Source organism: Hippocampus bargibanti, linkage group LG05, assembly GCF_051943395.1.
Source record: "Hippocampus bargibanti isolate YZ-2025 linkage group LG05, ASM5194339v1, whole genome shotgun sequence".
NCBI lineage: Eukaryota > Metazoa > Chordata > Actinopteri > Syngnathiformes > Syngnathidae > Hippocampus > Hippocampus bargibanti.
The window spans coordinates 30698751-30725429 of record NC_142738.1 but is presented as its reverse complement, the minus strand read 5'-3'; the positions used below and the strand labels follow the sequence as shown (position 1 = coordinate 30725429).

General features: G+C 43.1%; 2 protein-coding genes across 3 annotated transcripts in view; both read right to left on the bottom strand.

Annotated features, from left to right (window-relative positions):
• Positions 1-86: 86 nt before the first annotated feature.
• On the bottom strand, positions 87-14014 carry hbp1 (HMG-box transcription factor 1). Of its 2 annotated transcripts, none has more exons than XM_088995691.1 (11): positions 13954-14014; positions 8879-9035; positions 7666-7834; positions 7473-7593; positions 5129-5243; positions 4362-4480; positions 4133-4289; positions 3924-4068; positions 2588-2833; positions 2372-2513; positions 87-2289 (listed from the first exon to the last, which is right to left on the bottom strand). In XM_088995691.1, the coding sequence occupies exons 2-11, from the start codon at positions 8949-8951 to the stop codon at positions 2272-2274; spliced, it is 1305 nt and encodes a 434-aa protein (XP_088851817.1). In that variant the 5' UTR covers positions 8952-9035; positions 13954-14014; the 3' UTR covers positions 87-2271. The 2 variants fall into 2 exon arrangements, with proteins under 2 accessions (XP_088851817.1, XP_088851818.1); XM_088995692.1 differs by having other exon boundaries at positions 8879-9032; positions 13954-13985.
• Positions 14015-18412: 4398 nt separating this feature from the next.
• prkar2b (protein kinase, cAMP-dependent, regulatory, type II, beta) overlaps positions 18413-26679 on the bottom strand; it is a 19134-nt gene continuing 10867 nt past the window's right edge. Inside the window, exons 7-12 of the mRNA XM_088995693.1 lie at positions 23818-23971; positions 21652-21753; positions 21000-21074; positions 20000-20068; positions 18716-18851; positions 18413-18648 (exon numbers count right to left, since the gene is read on the bottom strand). Coding sequence (XP_088851819.1) covers positions 18515-18648; positions 18716-18851; positions 20000-20068; positions 21000-21074; positions 21652-21753; positions 23818-23971 — 670 coding nt within the window. The 3' untranslated portion in view covers positions 18413-18514. The remainder of the gene's footprint in view (positions 18649-18715; positions 18852-19999; positions 20069-20999; positions 21075-21651; positions 21754-23817; positions 23972-26679) is intronic.

The window sequence follows — 26679 nt, the reverse complement described above, 5'->3', positions numbered from 1 at the left end:
TTTTTTCCCGCGTGGAGGATGAAATCCAAGCGTCAACGGCGGATGTGGACAAACACGAGCAGAAATGACACAAGAGAGATGCCATGGAGGCTTTACAAAAAGTATTTATAATATGATACAAAGATATGCTGTGCAATTCCTGGCTGTGAAATCTGTACATTATCAACACGGTTGCGACCTGAAAGCCGCAACGCATTTCCACTCCACTACAAAGGCTGGATAGTTAGTTCAGGAGGACGGTGACGCAGAGTAACCCCCCCACCCCAAAACAAGAAGCAGACCACCATCCATTTGCAATCCTTTTCAGCCTCCATTTCATTGAGGACACTCCAAAGACAAGATTTTGACCGTCCCAACCGATGAACCCAATTGTTGGAGCAAGTCGTGAGCAAGTTGGAATGGCGCGGCGACGACACCTTCCGCCGTCGTGCGTTTTCTACGGGTCGCGACTGCGGGCGGTCTGGTGTCTTTGACGACAGAGCCACGGTGGGCCAACTGCCGCTCTGCCAATTTGTCACGCTGAAAATAAGCCTGGCAAAACCTGCCAGGAAAGCAGCGAAGGCTGTACGCACGTACGTACAGTGATACCTTGGCTTACGAACTTAATTGGTTCCCAGACAGAGTGTCTAAGGCGAAAAGTGTGTATTCCAAACATTAATTTCCCATAGGAAACCATTAAAATGAGAATAATCCGTTCCCAGGTCCCCATAAAACATCATTTTCTACTTTCTAATTTTGTAAGCCTTAAAACGACACAAAATATTATCTCATTTTTGGTATAATAAATGTGCTATGATATTGTAATTCAAGAAATAAACTGGACAGTATAATAAAGTCGTTTTATTGACCTTTGTGATGGCCCAGTAGTCAAGTGGTTAGCACGTCGGCTTCACAGTGCGGAGGTCGTCGGTTTGCGTACCGCTCCGGCCTCCCTGTGTGGAGTTTGCATGTTCTCCCCGGGCCCGCGTGGGTTTTCTCCGGGTCCTCCGGTTTCCTCCCACATTCCAAAATCATGCATGGCAGGCAGATTGAAGACTCCAAATTGTCTCTAGGTGTGAGTGTGAGAGTGACGGTTGTTTGTCTTTTTGTGCCCTGCGATTGGCTGGCAACCAATTCAGGGTGTCCCCCGCCTCATGCCCGAAGACAGCTGGGATAGGCTCCAGCGACCCTAAAGAGGAATAAGCGGTACGGAAAATGGATGGATGGATGGATGGAATGGAGGAGTGGCCGGTTTCATCAGCATGAAACACTTGATGAGGAACGTAGCCTTCATCTTCCACCATCTTCATAAATGATTGTGAATAAATGATGTATGCTTTGGCAGCTTTAGCGTAAGAACCGGCTGCCTCACCATGACGAATGACACTATGAATCCCTGTACGAAGTTCTGGAACCATCCGTGGCTACACTTGAAATGATCAATGGATGACAAACTTCCAGGTTGCCTCTTGACGATATCCGAGTGAAGTTGCTGTTCTTTCTATGCGATAATTTTACCTAGTTCCTCGTCAATTGTGGTCTGTTTAGTTGGGTTGAAGATTAAATTATCGCGAATTTAACGTTCCTAAGGCGAAAAGTTCGTTAGCTAAATCGTTCGTAAGCCAAGGTAACACTGTACGTACATACATCCGTATGTCGCTTTCAGGATGAACTAGCAAAAGTTGTCCACCTTCATAGCGTCCCGGGTGCAGCCTTCAGACGGTCCCAATGGTTCTTTTCCTCCTCGGAGGCCGTTTCCAACACGGTGGAGCACGGGCAAATATTTTGCCTTTGTAGCATATTTGGTGAAAGGCGGACGGATGGTGGCAGTCTCGTTTTAGCGGCCAAGCCGGCGTCCCGCTTCCTTTGGACTTGTCGGGATCTAAAGTGCAATGGGACCTGGCGTGCTCTGTGACTCGAGTGTCATGTGATCAGCGGTCGAGCGGCGGCGCGTCCAGGCAGATTGGCCGGAGTGCCGCCACCTTCCCCTCAAAAGCGCCTTTCGTCCGAGTGAGATACGTGGACGTAAAATCCTCCGAGTCAACGATAAATGGCGCCGTCGCATTTGGCGAGAGCAAAGCACGATTAGCACCGCAGGCTAATATCCGCGGCAAAAAAAAAAAAAAAAGAGGATAAAAATGAAAGCAGGAGGTGGATTGGTCCCTAAAGAGGAATCCAAAGCGGGTCCTTTTTGCATGAGCGACAGAGTAAGAAAATATACGCACTTGCTTAGCGACTACTTTCCCACGTTTGGGCGGCGTGGAGACGACGGGCTGGGCGTCTTCCTCTTTTTCAAGTCTGCTGGGAACCCTTTTCAGGACACACGAAGGGTGACTATGGGCCCTTGGCCAATTTGGCCAATTGGCCAATGGGCCTGCCCGGCGGCGCTTACCGAGTTGGTCCTCTTGCGCTTCCAGCAGTCGGGATTGAGGCGCTTCTGCTCCTCGGCCAGCGCCTTGGCCTCGGCCGTGTACAAGCGGCGCTCCTCGCTCTTCATCTTCTTCCACTTGTCGCCCAGGATGACGCTGATGGCTCTGAGACGGCAAAGTGGGCGGTCACGTCTGGCAAAGCGTCTCCGTGGGGGGGGGGGGCAACGACGGCGCCTTACCGGTTGTCCTTCCCCGGATACATCTGCGTGTACTCCACTCGGTACTTCTTGGCAAAGAGCATGAAGGCGTTCATGGGCCGCTTGCATTTGGCCGAGGGCGGAGCCCTGGCCGGGCCTCGGCCGCCGGCCGGCTGGGGGGAGCCCGAGCGCTCCGCCTTGTCGCCGCCCGACAGGGAGGTGCGGCGCTGGCGCGCCATGCTGCTTAGGACGTACACCGCCGACGAGTCCAGCGGGGTGAAGTCGTAGCTGCGGGGCAAAAAAAGCCTTGGTGTCATCCTTGACAGCACACTATCTTTCCACTCTCATATTATTATTATTATTATTATTATTATTATTATTATTATTATTATTAAATCTCTCCAGTCTTGAGCTCATTTGTGGCAGTTTTGGGACACTTGAAGTCATTTTTATTGGTATTTTGCATTTGATATCATAGTGCGTGTTTTGGGTATTTTAGATGCTATAAAACGTTTTTCTGATGTCAGTTAGGAAACAAAAAAATGTGTCAGTTGTCTTTTAAAGCTATCCATAACCTTGTTTCCTGACTGAAATACCTAGCTAGCTATATTGCTAATAGCTAGCGCTCGAGCCAGCTAGATAGCTAATAGATATCACATTATGCTGTTATTATTCAATACCTATCTGACCTTCTTCAAATTTCTATTCCCTCTCGTTCCCTCAGATCCTCTTTCTCCCTCTGCCTCTGTGTGCCCCCTTCCCATCTCAGCACGATGGGGGACAGAGCTTTCAGCTGCTCCGCCCCCAAATTCTGGAACAACATTCGTAACATCGATTCTCTTCCCGCCTTCAAATCTCAAAAGCCACCTATTTAAAATTGCATGTTCTGTGTCGCTCTCTCTCTTGTTTCTATTTATAATTGTATTTTATTTATTGCATTCTATTTGTGATTAGATTTTATTTATTATCGTACCTATGCTTGTCTGTGACTGTAAAGTGTCATTGAGAGCGTTGAAAGGCGCTAAAAATGTCATGTATTATTGTAACTGACTGGCTATCTAGCTAGGTATCTGTTGGCTATCTATTAACAACAATAATAATAATAATAATAATAATAAAAATTACATTTTAAGCGCCTTTCAAAGCTTTCAAGGACACTTTAAAGTCTATTAGAAAGCTTTCTATCTATTTGAATTACTTCCAGATTGAGTGAATGCTGGCGCGTGTGGCTTCCGCTGCTCACCCTCAGACTGAAAGTGATCCTGTGACTGTAAAGTGTCCTTGAGAGCTTTGAAAGGCGCTTGAAATAAAATGTATTATTATTACCATAAAATGCTCAGCTGGGACCTGGCCGCAAAGTCGCAATTTGGCATCTTACCTTCGGAAGGTGTCAAAAACCAGCGAATCGTCACATTTGATGGCATCGGGGTGGCTGGGCGGCAGGCAGGTGTCCCCCAGCCGCATCTCGTAGCAAGGAATCCCATGATGCACCACAGTGAGGCTCGGATAAAAAGAGGCCCACCCTGACGGCGCAAGGTGCCATCCAATCAGACGCTAGCGGGCGCCAGTAGGCGTCGCCGGGCGTACCTTTGCCCCGCACGAAAAAGGGATGGTCCAGTCGGCACTCGGCGCTTAAAAGTCCGTCTTCCGGGGAGCCGGGGTCAAAGGTGAGCTGCAGGACCGCCTGGCCGTCAGACAGCGTCTCGTCGTGGCTCACCAGCTTCAGGCCCTCGGCGCCGAATCTCTGAAATGGGAAAATGGAGCCAAGCTGCTCCAAAAGGAAAAAAAAGGCCCTTGGCGACGGTCGGCGTCCAACCTGGAGTGAAGCGGAAGACGGCGTCAGGCTCTCCTCGTCCCAATCGTCATCGGAATCGCCAAGCTCGTCCGCCTCCTGCCACTCCACGTTTGGACCGCGGTGGAAGCGCAGGCGCGTTCCTGAAACGCAACAAATCTTCTTGGCCGACTGGCGTTTCCCACGCGCGGCATCTGCCTTCGGGGTTACAAATGGGGCGCAACCAACGGCAAAAAAGGGCTCGCTCGCTCGGGACTTCCTTTTAACTCCTTCACTGAGAGACAATGTGCCAAAATGTGTCCACTCCATAATAACAACAACAACAACAATAATAATAATAATAATAGTACATTTCATTTATAAGTGCCTTTAAAAACTCTCAAGGTCACTTTACAGTGCTAGGATAACTTTTTTTTTGTTCTCGTGAAAGGGAAAAACATTGCCAGACGTCTGACCAGCGCTTCATCGGCACCCGAGCAAAAAAAAAAAAGCAAAATTCAAACAACTTTGGGAGTGGCGTTCTACGTCCTATTTTCAATTCCTGAGAATGAAGGCGGTGAAGGAGTTAAAAAAAAGGCTAACAAAATGTGACGCGGCAGGCGCAAAAGCGATCAAGCACGTGGCTTTGACGCGAACAAAAAAACAAATTGGACGAGAAGTGCCGAAATCCGGTGCGATGAAGGCCGCCCAGAAATCAGAGCGAAAAGGAGAAAAGCAAAGGCCGAATGCGAGCGAAGGACGCCATCTTTGCTGCGCTTGACTTGCTGGCGGCGAGCGAACGGCGGAGGAACCTTTGAGGAAGCAGTGCCAGGTGGTGGAGGGCCACGAGTGGGACCAGGCCATGTCCTCGTCATCGGAGAAGGACGACGACATGGAGAAGACGCCCGACTCGGACTCGCTGCTGGCCTGCCGAGGGGGCGAGGGCAGGGATGAGAATGACAAATGAGAAAAAAAGTCTGAATATACATATTAAAGGACAACCGACATCACTTTTTTGTTTCCTAACTGACATCAGAAAAAAAGGTTTTATAGCATCTAAAATAGCCAAAACACGCACTATGATATTTTTAGTCAAATGCAAAAAAAAAAAAACAATAAAAATGACTTAAAGTGTCCAAAATCTGCAAAAAGTTGAGCTGCGAATTGGCCAGTTTCAGAAAGTCCCGCCCCCAGTTTGTGACATCACGCCAAGACGTCAAAATTAAAACAATGGCTTCAGATTGGGAGAAGATGCTTTCTTGTTACACATCCAGTTATGAATATGATTCAAATGGTTCTGAAGAGGAAAGCATACATGTTTGCAATCGATTAAAGAATTTATTCAATGCCATTTTGAGGCAACATTGGGGAGAAACCATCACTAGAAAAGAGGCACAAAATGGCGACCTCCTGTGACCACCTCCGTTTCCACAGGTTGATAAATTCCTTATATTGAGCTTGGACACCCTCTTCTGGCGGCTTTGGGGTGCAACACAAGGTTTTCAGACCAAACAATACTGCAAAATACATTGGCGTGATGGAAGGACAGCTACAATGTGTCTTTTTTTCTGTCAGGGGCAACCAAAAAAGTGATGTCGGTTGTCCTTTAGAGGACAACCGACATCACTTTTTCGTTTCCTAACTGACATCAGAAAAACGTTTGATAGCATCTAAAATACCCCAAACACGCAGGATGATATTTTTAGTCAAATGCAAAACACCAATAAAATGACTTAAAGTGTCCAAAATCTGCAAAAAAATGAACCCGGAAGTGGGCGGTTTCAGAAGGTGTCGCCCCCTTCTTCGTGGTGTCACCCCAAGACGTCTTGCCTTGCTTGAGAATGAAAACAATGGCTTCAGATTGGGAGAAGATGCTTTCTTGTTACTCATCCAGTTATGAATATGATTCAAATAGTTCTGAAGAGGAAAGCATATGTGTTTGCAATCGATTAAAGAATTTATTCCGTGCCATTTTGAGGCAATAGGAGGGGGGGGGAATGTAGCACCAAAAAAGAGGCAGAAAATGGTGACAGAGCTTGTCGCCCTCTTCTGCCTCTGTTTGCTGCAACACAAAGTTTTCAGACCAAACAAATACGGAAAAATGCATTGACGTGATGGAAGGACTGCTACCATGTGTCCTTTTTTCAGTCAGGGGCGTTCCTTCAGTGACGTAACGTGAGGAATCGTCACCAATTCAAAAACAAGACTTCCGGAGTATTCAGCGCGACTCTTAAAAGGTAAAATATAGCTACATGCGGTTGAATCTTTGTAAAATCCGCTCAGTCGAAGTCATTTGAAGCCATTTTACAAATTATACACAACTTGTCCGGAGACGTCGGTTGTCCTTTAAATAATACATTCTGTTGAAATCAGACATATACGGGTAACATCCGAGTTATGACCGGGTTACACGACAGGATGTCAATCTGTTGTTTTTAAGCAATCTTTTCTATTGAATACTCTTATAGACCAAACTGATTACAGTTCATCTGTATAACGTCCAACACATTCAAAGAAGTACAGATGACGGCTGAAGAAACCTTTTCATCGATGATTACAGTTTATTGAGTGTTGCATGATATTTAGGAAGGAGGTAAGACAAGCACTGGGTGGGCAAGAGGTCCTTCCAGATGACTGGCAAACGACAGCGCAGATAATCAGAGACACAGGTCGGAGAGTACTTGGTGTATCGAGTGGAAGAAAGGTAGATAAGGGGATTTGTTGGTGGAATGGGGAGGTGCAGGAGTGTATACAGAGAAAGATGTTGCCCTTGGCAATGTATTCTTTCAAATAACTGTGATAATACTCACCATGAATATGAATGCTTTTCTGTTCCTCATGATTGGTAAAAATCCATCCAAACGACCACAATAAAAGTCAATTTGACGGGTCCATACGCAAAGTTACTGCTAGCTAGCCCGCACACTGCTCATTAGCTTGCACGCTTGCTTTCTGCTGCCTCTCACAGAAGTATAATGATGCTAACGTTAGCATGGGGCTTGTCATAGTGTCACTGACATTCGACTCGATTCATCCATGATATTGTTTCATTGCAAATTAGAATCTATCAAGTTAGAACGTGTTCTCTCCATTCAAAGATTTTTTTAACGCGTCAGCTTATTCAAAAGGGGGCGGGCGGCGGCGAGCAAAAGTTACCCTGACGCGCCTGCGCTCCCTCAGGTGACCTCTTGAGGGCGTGGGCGCGCTGCTGGCTAGGGGCGGACGAGCGTAGGAATGGAGACTGTTGCTGCTGCCAAAGATGCGCACCGGGGACGATCTGCGCCACAAAGACAAGCGCGTCAAAGCCTTTAACGCCCGTCTCGCCCGTCTCGCCCCCCGACGGGCGCACCTCGGGTACGGGGCGTCTTTGAGCAGCGGGCTCTGGGGGCTGGTGGCGATGGTGGCCAGCTCGGCCAGCCAGCCGGCGCCGGGCTCCTGGTGCGACACCCCGCCGCCCACCCGGAACACGCCGGGCGAGCCGCCGTCGTCTTCCGCCGCCCGCAGCTCCGGCATGTCGTCTGGCGCGGGAGGGGCGACAAATGCTGAAAGCGCGCTCAACGAAAGCCCCGACACGCAAACGGGATGCGAGACGCTAGTCACTTTACAGTCACAGGATAGGTTTTTCTGTGGGTGAGCCGTGGCAGCCACATGCGCCAGCGTTCACTCAACCTGGAAGTATAGATAGAAAGTTAGCTAGCTAATAGAGAGCCAATAGATAGCCGGCTAGACAGCTAGCAATATAACTAATAGATAACGAGCCAGATAGCTAGCTAGCCGGCCAGTTAGCTAATAGGTAGCAAATAGATAGCTAATAGAAAGCTAAAAGATAGCCAATGGCTAGACAGCTAGACAACTAGCTATATAACTAATAGATAGCCAGCCAGAAAGCTAGCTAGCCAGCTAGTTAGCTAATCGATAGCTAATAGAAATCCAATAGTTAGCCAGCTAGACAGCTATACAACTAGCTATATAACTTATAGATAGCCAACCAGAAAGTTAGCTATCCGGCCAGTTAGCTAATAAGTAGGAAATAGATGGCTAATAGAAAGCTAATAGATAGCCAATAGATAGCTGAAATAGATCAAAAGTTAGCTAGATAGCTTATAGTTTAGTGTTATTGCGATTATTTATTTGTGTATTGATGTATGTATTTATGTATGTATTTATGTACTTGTGTACCTGTGTACCAGTGTTTATTTATTTATTTATCTGTATGTTTACGTATTTCTTATTTATTAATTTATTTGTCTATTTCTTTATTTACGATGTATGTATTTGAGTGAATGCTGGGGCGTGTGGCTGCCGCTGCTCACCCGCAGAAAAACTTATCCTGTGACTGTAAAGTGACCTTGAGAGTTTTGAAAGGCGCTTAGAAATGAAATGGATTATTATTATTAATATTATTATGATTAGTCTCCAATTTCAAGTGGCGCCAGCGAAGAACTTGAAACCTTCAGAATGGCCAAAACTACAAGTGCCTTTTTTATTTGGGTGAGGGGGCGGGACTAAAAGGCGGCGCCCGCGTAACGCTCACGTCAACGCGAGCGGGACGCCAGGCTTACCGAAGTCCATGTGGCAGCCGGGCGAGGACGGCAGGTCCTCGTGACACTTGAGCAGGTCGTCCATCTCGTCCATCCCGGCGCGTCGATCGGGTCTCGCTTGTTCTTCAACCGGCGCGGTGGCGGTCAACTCGCTGCGACGGCGTCATCACATCAACTGCTTTTGGGGAAGAAGCAAAAACGAACGTTGAAAAAGCAAAAAAATAAATAAAATAATGGGCGAGCGAACTACGTATGGGCGTCTCTTCCTTTGCCGCGTGACAAGAACGCTTAAAGGACAACCGACACCTCCGGACAAGTTGTGTCCATCACTTCAAATGACTTCTACTGAGCGTATTTTACAAAGATTCCACCCCATATAGCTATAGTTTACCTTTTAAGACTCGCGCTGAATATTCCGGAAGTTTTGTTTTTGAGTTGGTGACGAGTCCTCACCCTACGTCACTGAAGGAACGCCCCTGACCGGAAAAGGGACACGTTGTAGCAGTCCTTCCATCACGTCAATGCATTTTGCTGTACTTGTTTGGTCTGAAAACTTTGTGTAGCACCAAAAAAGAGGCAGAAGAGGGCGACAAAGCTCAGTGTAAGGAATTAATCTGCCTGTGGAAACGGGCTGATTAATTCCTTACACGGAGCTTTGTCAACATTTTCTGCCTCTTTTTGTGCTACAGTTCCTGCCCCCAGATACCTCAAAATGGCATGGAATAAATTCTTTAATCGATTGCAAACATGTATGCTTTCCTCTTCAGAACTATTTGAATCATAATCATAACTGGATGAGTAACAAAAAAGCCTAATTCTCCAAATCTGAAGCCATTGTTTTGATTCTCGAGCACGGCAAGACGTCCTGGTGTGACGTCACAAACAAGTGGGCGGGACCTTCTCAAATTCGCCATCTCCGAGGTCATTTTGAAGTAGTTTTGGGACACTTTAAGTCATTTTTATTAGTGTTTTGCATGTGACTAAAAATATCAGCCTGCGTGTTTTGGCGATTTTAGATGCTATCAAACGTTTTTCTGATGTCAGTTAGGAAACAAAAAAATGCTGTCGGTTGTCCTTTAAATCAGGGGTGTCAAAGTCATTTTTTGGCGCGGGGGGTCCACATTATAGTTCCGGTTTCCTCTCAAGGGCCCTTGTGAATTTGGGGAAGCCATTAGAATGTTACCATCCGCATATGACATATAGAGCGCACAACAAATTAATGAATAACTCGTTTTCAAATCTCAAGTCAAGAATAATGATATTGTGGTTTACACCCAAAAATATGACATTTAGCTTCGGATTTTAGCAAGCATCATGGAATTTCACAAGTTTCATTTGCTTTGGCGGGCCGAAAAAAAATGATGTGGTGGGCCGGATTAGGCCCCCGGGCCTTGATTTTCACTCCTGTGATCGAAGGGATTAGCCACCTAGTTGAATTGAAAGAAAGCTAGCTAGCTAGCTTGCGAGCTTGATAGGTGAGCATGGAATTTCACAAGTTGGATTTGTTTTAGCAGGCCGAAAAAAATTATGTGGCGGGCCGGATTTGGTCCCCGGGCCATGATTTTCACACCTGTGATCGACGGGATTAGCCAGCTAGTTGAATTGAAAGAAAGCTAACTAGCTTGCTAGCTTGATAGGTGAGCATTGAATTTCACAAGTTGGATTTGTTTTAGCGGGCCGAAAAAATGATGTGAGGGGCCGGATTTGGCCCCCGGGCTTTGACTTGGACACCAGTGATAAAAGGGATAAGCCAGCTAGTCGAATTGAAAGAAAGCTAGCTAGCTTGCTAGCTTGATAGGTGACCATTGAATTTTACAAGTTGGATTTGTTTTAGCGGGTCGAAAAAAATGATGTGAGGGGCCGGATTTGGCCCCCAGGCCTTGACTTTGAAATTGTCATCAAAGGGATTAGCCACCTAGTTGAATTGAAAGAAAGCTAGCTCGCTATCTTGCTAGCTTGATAGGTGAGCATTTAATTTCACAAGTTGGATTCGTTTTAGCGGGACGAAAAAAATGATGTGGCGGGCCGGATTTGGCCCCCGCACCTTGACTTGGACACCAGTGATAAAAGGGATTAGCCAGCTAGTTGAATTGAAAGAAAGCTAGCTAGCTATCTTGCTAGCTTGATAGGTGAGCATGGAATTTCACAAGTTGGATTTGTTTTAGCGGGCCGAAAAAAATGATGTGGCGGGCCGGATTTGGCCCCCGGGCCTTGACTTTCATGCCTGTGGCTTAAAGGAAGGCCTGAGACCAAGACCCCGGGCAGCTCAACAGGGGTTATCGTTGGAAAGCCGGGGTTATTTTCATTCTGTGTGGGTTACGTTGACATTTAGGGGAGCAAGCAAGAATACTTCCGTTCCAGATATTGACTCAATCAATGTCTTCAACAAGTTGACCATTTGACTCCATCTTTTTGGGACATTCAACCCGGGAGTAACTAAAATACAGTCAAGTGCCGTTATATCGATATTGTTTATCTTGATAATACTGCTTATTACGACACTTTTCATTTCCCGTGCACATTTCGAATTCAAATCGATATTTGCTTAGGGATTTCTACACAGTACCACCATTATCGGAATCTGTATCGGTCGCGCCGTTGGTCGACTTGGTCACGTGACTCGGTCAAGTGACTTGGTCACGTGACTTGGTTACGTGACCAGCTCCCGTGTCTTGCTGTGTAGCAGACGCCATCTTGCTACCGTCTTCAACCATAGCAAAACGAAAGAATTGTGACCTCGGAAGGAAATACAAGGCAATTGTGGCTGTTGAGGAGAATCCAACACGAAATTAAAGCCAAGCCATTTTTTTAGAAATGTTAAACAAGATTGAATCGTTTGTGTTAAAAGGTGAAAATGGGAAGCAGAACAAGATTAAAGATTTTTTTTAATTAGCATAAAATAAGATAGTAAGCGTTGCAGTTTCTTACTTAGATAGAAAGATAGCTAGCTAGCTAGATAGCTATTAGATAGGTAGCTAGATAGCTATTAGATAGGCAATAGATAGCTCGCTAGATAGCTAATAGCAACTAGCTAAATAGCTAGCCAGCCAGCTAGACAGATAATAGACAGCTCGCCAACCAGATAGACAGCTACTAGAAAGCAAATAGATAGCTTGGTAGCTAGCTAGATAACTTGATATTGAATGGAATTTACAATTTCATTGTCACTCGAATTCCAGGAGGTTTAGGAGTTATAGGACGACATAAACATTCAATGCAGCATTAGAAAGCTTAGACGCTGTTCCTTCATTAAAAAAAAACGTTAAAAAGTTATATGGATCTGGAGTTATATGAGCTTGCAATGGGGGCGAGCCTTACTTATGAACGAAGTGTTGGGTTTTTTTAACATTAACGTTTGAGCTTCTGAATGCAGCGTGAGGAGTTAATAATAATAATAATAATAGTAATAATAATACATTTGCTTTCTAAGCACCTTTCAAAACTCTCAAGGTCACTTTACAGTCACAGGATCCGTTTTTCTGTGGGTGAGCAGCGGCAGCTCAACCGGCAGTAACTCAAATAGATCATGTTAGCTAGCTAGCTAATAGATAACTAATAGTTAATAATAATAACGATAACAATACATTTTATTTCAAGTGCCTTTCAAAGCTCTCAAGGACACTCTACACTACAGTCACAGACAAGCATATATACAATAATAAATAAGATACAATTATAAAGAGAAACAATGGCAGAAAGTGCAAAATTTTGGGCATGAGACGTTTTTTGAAGTTTCTTTTTGTTTCCTAACTGACATCAGAAAAACGTTTTATAGCATCTAAAATACCCAAAACACGCAGGATGATATTTTTAGTCACATGAAAAACACCAATAAAAATGACTTAAAGTGTCCCAAAAGTACTTCAAATTGAACCCGGAAGTGGCAAAGTTTTAGAAGGTCCCGCCCCCTTGTTCGTGATGTCACGCCAAGACATCTTGCCTTGCTCGAGAATCAAAACAATGGCTTCAGATTGGGAGAAGATGCTTTGTTGTTCCTCATCCAGTTATGAATGTGATTCAAATAGTTCTGAAGAGGAAAGCATAAATGTTTGCAATCGATTAAAGAAGTTATTCCCTGTCATTTTGAAGCATCTGGACAGAAATGTAGCACCCCGAAAATGCAGAAGATGGCGCCAAAGCTCCGTTGGAAATCAGCGAATATCAAATAGTTGTCTCGGTGCAACACACAATGATTCACCATGGCGTTATTTATGTATTTTCCTTCTAAGTTCGCCATCAACACGAAGTTTTCAGACCAAACAAAGTACCCAAAATTCATTGTGTGTCCTTTCTCAAGACTTCCGGAATATTCAGCGCGAGTCTTAAAAAGTAAACTATAGCTATATGCGGTGGAATCTTTGTAAAATACACTCAGTAGAAGTCATTTGAAGCCATGTTACAAATTATGGACACAACTTGTCCGGAGACGTCGGTTGTCCTTTAAGGGCAGATGCGCAAGTGGCATTCAGTGAAGGCCTGGGGGGGGTCACGTGACCCCCGGGCCTTGTTTGGCAAATTGCGAGTGTTGTTGCGCATGCGCAACGACGCTCATTCATTCCCAACTGCGCAGCCTGCTCGATAAACCAAAGTGCCAAAGTGTCAATTGGACACTCGTCCAACCGAAGTCACGACACTTTTTTAAAGCGAAATGGCGGAAAGAGAGAAAAAGGGCGCTTGTCTCACTCCTTCGCTGCCTTTTCGCTGTCAACAAAAGAATGTCAACAAGTTGGGGCATGACGCAACCTCGCTGGCTGCCCCCCTTGCTAATCAATGACATTGATTATATTAATGACAATGACAGCGAATCGAACTGATTCCGTGACTCGACTCGCCACATTTTCGTCGCTGTCGGTGACATAAACAATGCCAACAGAGGTAACAACACACACACACACACACACACACACACACACACACACACACACATAGGAACGACGTTTCAGCCGCCGTTCGCCGTCCAACAACCGTTTGACAACCTCGATAACGTCTCCCGGCGGCCAAGCAAACACGCGGCGTCGGCAGTTGTCCCGCTCAAAATGACTTTGGAACTCTATTTCTTCGAGGGAAGACCAAAAAGTAGGCGAACATTCACTTACCAGACTCGTCGCCATTAGGCAACTCTGTGGGATTCTCGCGAAGGCTCGGAGGAGGTTCTTAGACCAACGCGTCCCATTGGACGACTGCGCTGTCACTAACGCAAACGCCGCCATTCTATTGGAAGTTGAGTTTGGGGAAAAACATTCAAGGCGGGGTCAACTTTGTTGACCGTCGTTTGATTGGACGAGAGTCCACGCCCGTCACCGCCTACAAACAGCTGATTGGCAAAACGTGAACAATACCGAGTTGTTTTTTTCCCCTTGTTTTTGTTTTGTTTTTAATCGCCAATGAGGCGACTACTGTACCCGTGTACTTCATGTGCTAGTACACCACTGCGTACTCGCTCGCATCCAGATACTACATGCTCCTACTTGCAATGAGGAATTGCCGATCAACCAGTCGACGTGTCCATCGAAAAGCATCATGAGAAAAAGGCGTCGGGTGGCCAGGGAGTCCGCGTGCATTCCTGAGCCACGTGACCGACCGTGTCCGTTGTCCTTAATAACAATAACAATAACAATAAATAACAATAACAATAAATAATAATACTGCTACTACTAATAATAATAATAATCATAATAGTTATTATAATATATAATATATATAATATAATAATAATAATAATAATATTATTATTATTATTATTATTATTATTATTTCATTATAAGCGCCTTTCAAAACTTTCAAGGTCACTTTACAGTCACAGGATAGGTTTTTCTATAGGTGAGCAGCGGCAGCCACAGCGCCAGCATTCACTCAACCCCGAATAACTAAAATAGATAGAAAGCTAGCTAGCTAGTCAATCGATAGCCAACAGATATCTAGCGAGATAGCCAGCCAGCTAGATAGTGAATAGATAGCTAGCTAGCCAGACAGATAGCTAGCTGGCCAGCCAGAGCTAATAGATAGCAAATAGCTAGCAAATGATAATATACTACTACTAATAATAATCCATGTAATTTCCAAGTGCCTTTCAAAAGTCTCAAGGTCACTTTACTGTCATAGGATCAGTTTTTCTGCAGGTGAGCAGCGGCAGCCACACGCGCCAGCGTTCACTCAACCCGGAAGTAACTCAAATACATGTAGATAAAAAGCTAGATAGTGAATAGATAGCTATCTAGCTAGATAGAAAGCTAGCTCGCTAGTCAATCGATAGCCAACAGATATCTAGCGAGATAGCCTGCCAGCTAGATAGTGAATAGATAGCTAGCTAGCCAGACAGATAGCTAGCCAGCCAGAGCTAATACCTAGCAAATAGCTAGCAAATGATACTACTACTACTACTACTACTACTATAATAATAATAATAATAATAATAATAATAATAATAATACATTTGATTTATAAGCCTTTCCAAAGTCTCAAGGTCACTTTACAGTCACAGGATAAGTTTTTCTGCGGGTGAGCAGCGGTAGCCACAGGCGCCAGCATTCACTGAACACTGAATAACTCAAATAGATTGAAAGCTAGCTATCTACCTAGCTAGTCAATTGATAGCCAACAGATATCTATATAGATAGCCAGCCAGCTAGAAAGTGAATAGAAAGTTAGCTAGACAGCCAGAGCTAATAAATAGCAAATAGCTAGCAAATGATACTACTACTACTAATAATAATAATAATCCATTTCACTTCTGAGCGCCTTTCAAAACTCTAGAGGTCACTTTACAGTCACTGGATAAGTTTTTCTACGGGTGAGTAGTAGCAGCCACACACGCCAGCGTTCACTCAACCCGGAAGTAACTCAAATAGATAGAGAGCTAGCTAGCTAGCTAGCCAATCGATAGCCAACTCTCCGTCCCAACGATGAGACAGGACTAGTTCGATCTTCCCTCGTTGTTTGTGCCTGGTTTTGGTCAGTTAGTTGGCCTTTTTTTTTCTTGTTGCTTTTTGTGGAGTTTATTTTCGGTGTCCTTTACGTCTGTGTAAGCTCTCAGTCATACAGGTGTGGTCCATCGATGAAAAGCTTTCTTCCAAATGAAACCTTTTGTCTTGGGCATATTTCAACACATTTCTTGGTTTCCATTTTTGAGGGATATTCTTGACTTGTTTTTGGGGCCAGTTTTGGAAGGCTCGACTCTAAATGACATTTTCGCTATCTATCCATCTGGCTAGCTATGGGGGAAGTTCCCATTTTAGGAAAAAAAGAGAGAAAATGATCCTTTTTACTATTTTGGCACAATCAACCGTCTCAAGTTTTTTCCCACATCACAATTGGACTGCCGAAAAGGGGCAAAAATGAATTTTTTTTGCGCAATTGTGCCACAATCCACAGTTTTTCACATAGTGGCCATTTTTTTCTGTACACTTATTTTTCTAGCTATCTAGCTTGCTATATATTAGCTAGCTAGCTATCAGGCTGGCTATTAGGGCTTGCTATTGAGCTTGCTATTTATTAGCTAGCTATCTGGCTATTAGGGCTGGCTATCTAGCTAGCTATCGATTGACTGGCTAGCTATTAGCGAGCTAGGTATCTGGCTGGCTATCTAGCTAGCTGTCAATTAGCTGGATAGCTATCTGGCTAGCTAGCTATCTGGCTGGCTATCTAGCGAGCTATCGATTAGCTGGATAGCTAGCTAGCTTTCTATCTATTTGAGTTATTTCTGGGTTGAGTGAACGCTGGGAAAAGAAATTTATTATTATTATTAGTAGTAGTATTAGTAGTAGTAGTAGTATTATAAGAGAGCATTTTCACACCAGCGCAGTCAATGGCAAATGCTACCGAGCTATCTATTTGCTATCTGGTTAGCTATCTAGCTAGCTATCTATTAGCTATTTATTATCTAGCTAGCTTTGTATCTATTGGAGTTATTCCGGTTTGAGTGAACGCTGGCGCGTGTGGCTGCCGCTGCTCACCCGCAGAAAAACTTATCCTGTGACTGTAAAGTGACATTGAGAGTTTTGAAAGGCGCTTATAAATGAAATGTATTATTATTTTCAAATCTCAATCCATTAACATTTCAAATAAGAAATGCTGGAAACAAAGTAGTGCATTTGTTTTAATGGAGAAGAAGAGTGAAACATCCACTTCTAACGTTGGCTTGGTTTGCGGAGAAGAAAACAAACGTTGCCGTAAAAGGCACGAAAAGGAAGATTAGGGGCAGCTTTGATTGCTTTTAACTTGAAGCGGATAAGTTCACTTTTATGCACTTTCAAATTGATTGGCAAAGCCCAACATGATTGTTGTTCGAGGTAGAGATAAATAACATACAGTGAGACCTCAACTTACCTTATAATATAATGCGCCCCCCACCCAAAAAAAAGCCACACATGAGAATAACTGAAGCAATGGGATGAATTTCCTAACACTGTTAGCAAGTCTTAAATAATAATAATAAATACCGTAAATAAAGAAGACGAAAATAACTACAATGATACCTTGACGTATAAACTTAATTGGTTCCCAGACAGAGTTTGTAAGGCGAAAAGTGTGTATCCCAAACATTAATGTCCTATAGGAAACCATTAAAATGAGAATAATCCGTTCCCAGGTGCCCATAAAACATCATTTTTTTTACCATTTCATTTTCTAAGCCTTAAAACTCCACAATATATACCTTATTTTATGTATAATAAATGTTCTATGGTATTATAATTAAAGAAATAAACTGTACTGTATAATAAAGTCATTTTATTTACCTTTGTGATGGTCGTTGATGGCTTGATGGAATGGTGTGGCCATCTAGAGGAATGATTCCTTGTAAGCGTTGGCAGCTTTATCGTCAGAACTGGCTACCTCACCATGACGAATGACACTATAAATCCCTATACGACGCTTAAAGTTCTCGAACCATCCGTGGCTAGACTTGAAATCATCAATGGATGACAAACTTCCAGGTTGCCTCTTGACGATATCCGTGCTTTCTCTGCGATAATTTTACCTAGTTCCTCATCAAGTGTGTTCTGTTTCACTGGGTTGATAGCTTTTTGCATCAAATGTATAGATGGCTTATGTGGGTTATTTGTGGAGCCTGAATTCCCTATCTTGTGAATTTAACGTTCGTAAGCCGAAAAGTTCGTTAGCCAAGGCATTCGTCAGCCGAGGTATCACTGTACATGGGATCGGTGTTGTTGTTTTTATTTTTTTTGCAAACGAATACTAGAAGGCCACTGGGCACGCGTATTGAACACAGAAATACAAATGTTGAGGTACTGCCAGGTCGACGTTCTCTCGGAGGCCCCCCCCAAAAAAAAGTGTTGGCCTGCTCAGCCGACACGGGAACCAAAATGGGACATCAACAAAGGTCAAATGCCGATGGAAAATGAAAGGTCACCTTGGCCTGGTCATGGTCGTCCTGGAAAAAAAGCGGTTTTGCTTTCTGCCCTCTCTAGACCATTTTTCTCATGGAAGCGGAGATGGGAAGGGTGGCCGCTGGCAGTCTCTGGCGATCTCAGGTGCTCGTAGGCGGTCTTAGGCGGTCTTAGGCCATCTCAGGCGGTCTCAGGTGGTCTCAGGCGGTCTCAGGTGGTCTCAGTTGGTCTCAGGTGGTCTTAGGCGGTCTCAGGTGGGCTCAGATGGTCTCAGGTGGTCTCAGGCCGTCTTAGGTGGTCTCAGGCGGTCTCAGGTGTCCCGCTGCTCCATGTCGGTGCCACTCCCGAAGAGTGCCAGGAGCTGCTCCTGGTAGTTGGCAATGTTCCTTTTCATGATGTCCATGCACGGGCCCAGAAGACGCTCAAAGGCCTTCACGTCCATCACTGACCAGCACAACAAAACGGTGTTAGCCCTTGGCCGGACAGCCCCGGACATTGAAAGGCCATTTACCCAAGCATTTGACGCTGCCCACAGCGTAGGCGGAAGCGGCTCGGGGCCTGTTGGTGACCAGAGCCAACTCCCCAAAGTAGTGGCCCCGGGAGCACCTGGCGATTTCTACTTCCTCTTCAAGCGGCTGCTTTTTCGTCTGCAAACAGACAAGGAGTGTCAGTGCAGAGCGCCCATGCGTATGTGGAACGGTCGCGGCTTAGAATTGATGCAGATTTATGTGGGACAGGAGATGTGAGACAATCTCTTTTGGTCAATGGATGCTACAGGTGCATGTTTGCTTTCAACAGTTAGCTTGTAGCAGACGTGCACATTTCACCATGACGTCCCTGATCCACTGCTGAAAAGGATGCTTTGATCCTCTCCTCTTTCATCTAGAACTGCTTCATGTGTCATGATCTGGTTGGCGACCAACGGGGGGCGCTGTCGGCCCCGCCTGCACCTGCACAGGTGCTGGTCGTTTCCAATCAGTGACACTCAAAAGGACCCCCGGCACGACCATTCGGTGTCGGGTAATTGTTGAATGTCATTGCTGTTGAACGCATTGAATGCTGTTGTATGCAATTGTACGCATTGTATGCGCTGCATGTGTTTGTTAAACCTTGGCGTACTTTTAATCTTTTGATACTTTGTATTTTTTCTCGTTCAGATGATTTTGATGTCTTAGATTTTGTTCCTGCTGACTTTATTTTAATACAATTTGTCAAACACAACCTCCTGCTCCCTCCTGCCTGCTTTTTGGGATCCGCACCCGCCATCACCACCTTGCAAACCGTGACATCATGTCACAAAGAGGGTACAGCAAGGTCTGAAGAATCAATGACTCTCTGTGTCTTTGCTATCTAGCTAGCTATCTATTCACTATCTAACTGACTGGCTATCTAGCTAGGTATCTGTTGGCTATCTATTAGCTAGCTAGCTAGCTATCTTTCTATCGATTTTGATTTGAGTTACTTCCGGGTTAAGTGAACGCTGGCGCGTGTGGCTGCCGCTGCTCACCCGCAGAAAAAAATATCCTGTGACTGTAAAGTGTCCTTGAGAGTTTAGAAAGGCGCTTAGAAATGAAATGGATTATTATTATTATTATTATTATATTATTATTATTCGTGCATATGACGCGCGCTTGCAGGCGGGGGCTTTCATTGTATGAACAGTCGCCCTTTGGGGAAAATGTGTTGCTTGAAATTTTGAAAAGGTCATTTCTCGCAATTTGGGGGGTTGCCGCTTTGAGGGTTGACGCAATCAAAACGAGGTGGGGGGGAGGGACCCAAAGCGTGCGAAACTCACCCTGCTTCTCTTCATGGTGATCCGAACGAGGCCGGATTCCACGATGTAGAAACAATCGGCCAACTCACCCTGACAGACAGCAAAATAACAACGTCATTGCACATTATTACGCTCTCATTATGATCATTAACGTATTTATTGGAGTATAACGCACAAAATGTTTGACCTTAAAGAACTCAAAGTTTGGGTGCGCGTTATTACGGAAGAGCATTAGGTCCAGGTTGAAACATATATTTTTTTAGAGATGGCGTATTGATAGAGTTTACAGGATAAGAAGTTAGCATCTTTAAAAGTTTCATGCTGGGTAAAATGATGAGAGAAAGCACCTCCAAGAGATCATTCCTCAAGATGGTGGAAGAAGAAGGAAACGTTCCTCATCAAGTGTTTCATGCTGACGAAACCGGACACTCCATTCCATCAAGCCATCAATGACCATCGCAAAGGTCAATAAAATGACATTATTGTGAAGCTTTCAGTCAACTTTTAGCAATCTAAATTGAGCACTACGTACAGGTTATTTCTTTAATCGTAATACTATAGCACATTTATTATACATAAAATAAGGTATATTTTGTGTCGTTTTAAGGCTTAGAAAATGAGAAAATGATGTTTTATGGGGACCTGGGAATGGATTATTCTCATTTTAATGGTTTCCTATGGGAAATTAATTTTTGGGATACACACTTTTCGCCTTACACACTCTGTCTGGGAACCAATTAAGTTCGTATGCCAAGGTATCACTGTATTTACCGTCAATTAAGCATGGGAGCATTTGTGGTAGGGACATTTTAAAGTGTTGCTCTGTTATATATTCAGATTATCAATCCTCAATACTTTGCAACAATGTTGTTGTTTTTTGCGATTAGTTGTCTTATTATTGTGTTTCAAGTTGTGAAAAAACAGGCAACTTTATGGCTGGAGTTGTCTGCCCTGGTGTGCGCTAACTTTTTCTTATGAGTTTCAGACACTGGAAGAACACAATTGGTGCAAGAAATGTCACCTGGGCGATAATCCGCTGCGAGTCGCAGTAGACTTTGGTGGAGATCACATCCACCACCTTCATCCTCTCAGAAAGCTGCCGACGGGCAAAACAAGAAAATGGCTTCAGAAAAACTGTCAACAATTTGCTCCGGTATCACCTCATCAGCATAACTAAGCCTATGTTGCCGAAGCAGTCTGTTGTACGAACGATCCAAATCGAACCTCACCCCACCATTACGGTTAAGGGAAGGATTTTGCTGTTTTATGAAAATCACTTCATTTACTCCCCTTTTAAACCATCTATGTTCTTTCGCTAAGATTTTAACCTCATTGTCGTCAAAGGAGTGGTTGCTAGCTTTTAGGTGCATATGTACTGCCCATTGAGGCCCACTAGTAGGAGCCGCCAGGATTAGTCCTCTGCTCCCCCAACCTGAGAGCAGGGACCAATCATAGCACAGTCCGGCACCGCCACGTCCGGACAATAGGGATATATATATATATAGGGCCGAAACTACCAGTAAGAATTTAGTTTGCTGACGAAGCTTCTTGGATGAGAAGCGAAACATCCGACACCTTCAAAGAAGTACAGATGATATCTGAAGAAACCTTCTCATCGAAGCTTCACGCCATTTTATGCCCCCCCCCCCCAATTAAAAAAAGGGGATGTCGACCTCCAAGGAGGTGAGCAGCGGCAGCGTTTCAATGAATGCTTCGTACAACTTCCTCTTCTTGGCGTTGTTCTTGACGATGATCCTCCGAAACGTCAGCCGGTCCTGCGGAGGGACAGGCACATTTAACCTTCATATCATGTTTCGGCGTCCATTTTACCCTTCACCCCTGACCTTTTTACCCGACCGAATATCCTTTCCTTTTCCTTTCGTCATAACCGTTCTAAAATATCCCAACTGGGCAGCCACACGCGCCAGCGTTCACTCAACCCGGAATAACTCAAAACGATAGAAAGCTAGCAAATAGATAGCCAGCCAGATAGCTAGCTAGCTAATATATAGACAGCTAGCGAAATCGATAGCTAATAGACAGACAATGGATAGCAAAAAGATAGCTATCTAGGTAGCCAACTAGGTAGCCGGCTCGATAGCTAGTTTTGTGTGGATCTTTACATACGGGTAAAAATGACCCACAAGATAATCAACGTGATTTTTTTCAACAATCTCCTTTTCGTCAATGGATGCTACAGCTGCGTGTTTGCTTTCAACATTTAGCTTGTAGCAGACGTGCACATTCCACCATGACGTCTCTGATCCACTACTGAAAACAACGCTTTGATCCTCTCCTCTTTCGTCTAGAACTGCTTCATGTCACAAAGAGGGTACAGCAAGTGCTGAAGAATGAATGACTCTGTCTTTGTGTTGTCATGTTATTTGTTATTTTGTTTTTTTTAACGCTTTTTTTTACTAGCTTTCCATCTGAGTTACTTCCAGGTTGTGTGAAGGCCTAGCTGGCTATCTGTTAGCTATCTATTAGCTAGCTAGCTTTCTATCCGAGTTACATAGCTATCAAATTGCTAGCTAGCTTTCTATCTGAGTTACCTCCGGGTTGAGTGAAGGCCTAACTAGCTATCTGTTAGCTATCTATTAGCTAGCTAGCTTTATATCCGACTTACTTAGCTATCAAATTGCTAGCTTGCTTTCTATCCGAGTTACTTCTGGGTAGAGTGAAGACCTAGCTAGCTATCTGTTAGCTATCTATTAGCTAACTAGCTTTCTATCTGATTTACTTCCGGGTAGAGTGAATGCCTAGCTAGCTATCTGTTAGCTATCTATTAGCTAGCTAGCTTTCTATCTGAGTTACCTCCGGGTTGAGTGAAGGCCTAACTAGCTATCTGTTAGCTATCTATTAGCTAGTTAGCTTTATATCCGAGTTACTTAGCTATCTATTAGCTAATTAGCTTTCTATCTGATTTACTTCCGGGTAGAGTGAAGGCCTAGCTAGCTATCTGTTAGCTATCTAGCTTTCTATCCGAGTTACATAGCTATCAAATTGCTAGCTTGCTTTCTATCTGAGTTACTTCTGGGTAGAGTGAAGGCCTAGCTAGCTATACGTTTGCTATCTATTAGCTAGCTAGCTTTGTATCCAAGTTAATTAGCTATCTATTAGCTAACTAGCTTTCTATCTGATTTACTTCCGGGTTGTGTGAAGGCCAAGCTAGCTATCTGTTAGTTATCTATTATCTAGCTAGCTTTGTATCTATCCGAGTTACTTCCAGGTTGAGTGAACACTGGCCCATGTGGCTGCCGCTGCTCACCCGCAGAAAAAAATATCATGTGACTGTAAAGTGTCCTTGAGAGTTTTGAAAGGCGGCGTTTAGAAATGAAATGTATTATTATTATTATTATTATTATTATTATTATTATTATTATTATTATTATTATTATTATTATTATCTAGATGGCTATCTATCTATTTGCTATCTCTTAGCTGTCTAGCTAGCTGGTTGCCCATCAAGCCTATCTAGCTATCTATCTATTCGCTGACTAGCAATCTAGCGAGCTGGCTATTTGTTAGCTATCTAATAGCTAGTTCGGTAGCTTTTTATTTATTTGAGTGATTCCGGGTTGAGTGAACTCTGGCGCGTGTGGCTTCCGCTGCTCACCCGCAGAAAAAAAAATCCTGTGACTGTAAAGTGGCCTTGAGAGTTTTGAAAGGCACAGATGTTATTATTATTATTATTATTATTATTATCATTATTTAAAACAACAAATTCACAAAACCTTTTTGGCAAGGTTTGCATTGGATTGTGGTGCACGTGACTTCCCCCCTCGTGGCGACGCCGAGCGTTCAACACCGAAACGGAAGCGGGAGTACGGGTCACTCACGAGGCACCAGAGGGCTCCGGGCAGAGCGGCGACCACGGTGGCCGCCCTGGGCGTGTTGTACATCAGCGCCAGTTCGCCAAAGCTGCCGCGGTCGTGGTAGCGAGCCACCAGCTTCTGGGTGCCCTCCGACTCCACCAGAACGCTGAAGGTCCCCCTGGGGAGGGACAAAGACACGGCGGCGGACGTTTGGGGGTGGGATGCCGGCGCGTTCCCATTCGCCCGCCGACGACCAGGGACACGCCGCCATCTTTTCAACAGGAAGCCACAAAGGGCACATCGTTCCAGACCTTTCCCCAGAGAAAAAGTTAGCGGACACCAGGGTAGACAACTCGAACCGAAATTCAGACATTTCCAAACCGAACGAAGATTTCGAAATCAGACTAAATTATTCAGATTCGAAATCTTCATTTAGATTTCGAAATCTGCATTCCGAACGAAGATTTAGAAATCAGAATAAATTATTCTGATTTCGAAATCTTCATTTTAATTTTGAAATCTTCATTTTAATTTCGAAATCTTCATTCCGAACGAAGATTTCGAAATCAGAATAAATTATTCTGATTTCTAAATCTTCATTTTAATTTTGAAATCTTCATTTTAATTTCGAAATCTTCATTCCGAACGAAGATTTCGAAATCAGAATAAATTATTCAGATTTTTCAATCTTCATTTCGACATCAGAATAAATTATTCCGATTTCAAAATCCTCATTTCAATTTCAAAATCTTCATTTCAAACAAAGATTTCAAAATCAGAATATATTATTCCGATTTTGAAATCTTCATTCCGAACGAAGATTTCGAAATCAGAATAAATTATTCTGATTTCGAAATCTTCATTTTGATTTCGAAATCTTCATTCCGAACGACGATTTCGAAATCAGAATAAATTAATTTCGATTTCGAAATCTTCATTTTGATTTTGAAATCTTCATTTAGAACAAGGATTTCATAATCAGAATACATTATTCCGATTTCGAAATCTTCATTCACGAAGCAGGCTTCCGAGTACGCAAATTGCAAAATGTCTGAAACTCATGAGAAAAAGTTAGCGGACACCAGGGTAGACAACTCGAACCGAAATTCAGACATTTCCAAACCGAACGACGATTTCGAAATCAGAATAAATTATTCAGATTTTTCAATCTTCATTTCGACATCAGAATAAATTATTCCGATTTCAAAATCCTCATTTCAATTTCAAAATCTTCATTTCAAACAAAGATTTCAAAATCAGAATATATTATTCCGATTTTGAAATCTTCATTCCGAACGAAGATTTCGAAATCAGAATAAATTATTCTGATTTCGAAATCTTCATTTTGATTTCGAAATCTTCATTCCGAACGACGATTTCGAAATCAGAATAAATTAATTTTGATTTCGAAATCTTCATTTTGATTTTGAAATCTTCATTTAGAACAAGGATTTCAAAATCAGAATACATTATTCCGATTTCGAAATCTTCATTCACGAAGCAGGCTTCCGAGTACGCAAATTGCAAAATGTCTGAAACTCATGAGAAAAAGTTAGCGGACACCAGGGTAGACAACTCGAACCGAAATTCAGACATTTCCAAACCGAACGACGATTTCGAAATCAGAATAAATTATTCAGATTTTTCAATCTTCATTTCGACATCAGAATAAATTATTCCGATTTCAAAATCCTCATTTCAATTTCAAAATCTTCATTTCAAACAAAGATTTCAAAATCAGAATATATTATTCCGATTTTGAAATCTTCATTCCGAACGAAGATTTCGAAATCAGAATAAATTATTCTGATTTCGAAATCTTCATTTTGATTTCGAAATCTTCATTCCGAACGACGATTTCGAAATCAGAATAAATTAATTTTGATTTCGAAATCTTCATTTTGATTTTGAAATCTTCATTTAGAACAAGGATTTCAAAATCAGAATACATTATTCCGATTTCGAAATCTTCATTCACGAAGCAGGCTTCCGAGTACGCAAATTGCAAAATGTCTGAAACTCATGAGAAAAAGTTAGCGGACACCAGGGTAGACAACTCGAACCGAAATTCAGACATTTCCAAACCGAACGACGATTTCGAAATCAGAATAAATTATTCAGATTTTTCAATCTTCATTTCGACATCAGAATAAATTATTCCGATTTCAAAATCCTCATTTCAATTTCAAAATCTTCATTTCAAACAAAGATTTCAAAATCAGAATATATTATTCCGATTTTGAAATCTTCATTCCGAACGAAGATTTCGAAATCAGAATAAATTATTCTGATTTCGAAATCTTCATTTTGATTTCGAAATCTTCATTCCGAACGACGATTTCGAAATCAGAATAAATTAATTTCGATTTCGAAATCTTCATTTTGATTTTGAAATCTTCATTTAGAACAAGGATTTCAAAATCAGAATACATTATTCCGATTTCGAAATCTTCATTCACGAAGCAGGCTTCCGAGTACGCAAATTGCAAAATGTCTGAAACTCATGAGAAAAAGTTAGCGGACACCAGGGTAGACAACTCGAACCGAAATTCAGACATTTCCAAACCGAACGACGATTTCGAAATCAGAATAAATTATTCAGATTTTTCAATCTTCATTTCGACATCAGAATAAATTATTCCGATTTCAAAATCCTCATTTCAATTTCAAAATCTTCATTTCAAACAAAGATTTCAAAATCAGAATATATTATTCCGATTTTGAAATCTTCATTCCGAACGAAGATTTCGAAATCAGAATAAATTATTCTGATTTCGAAATCTTCATTTTGATTTCGAAATCTTCATTCCGAACGACGATTTCGAAATCAGAATAAATTAATTTTGATTTCGAAATCTTCATTTTGATTTTGAAATCTTCATTTAG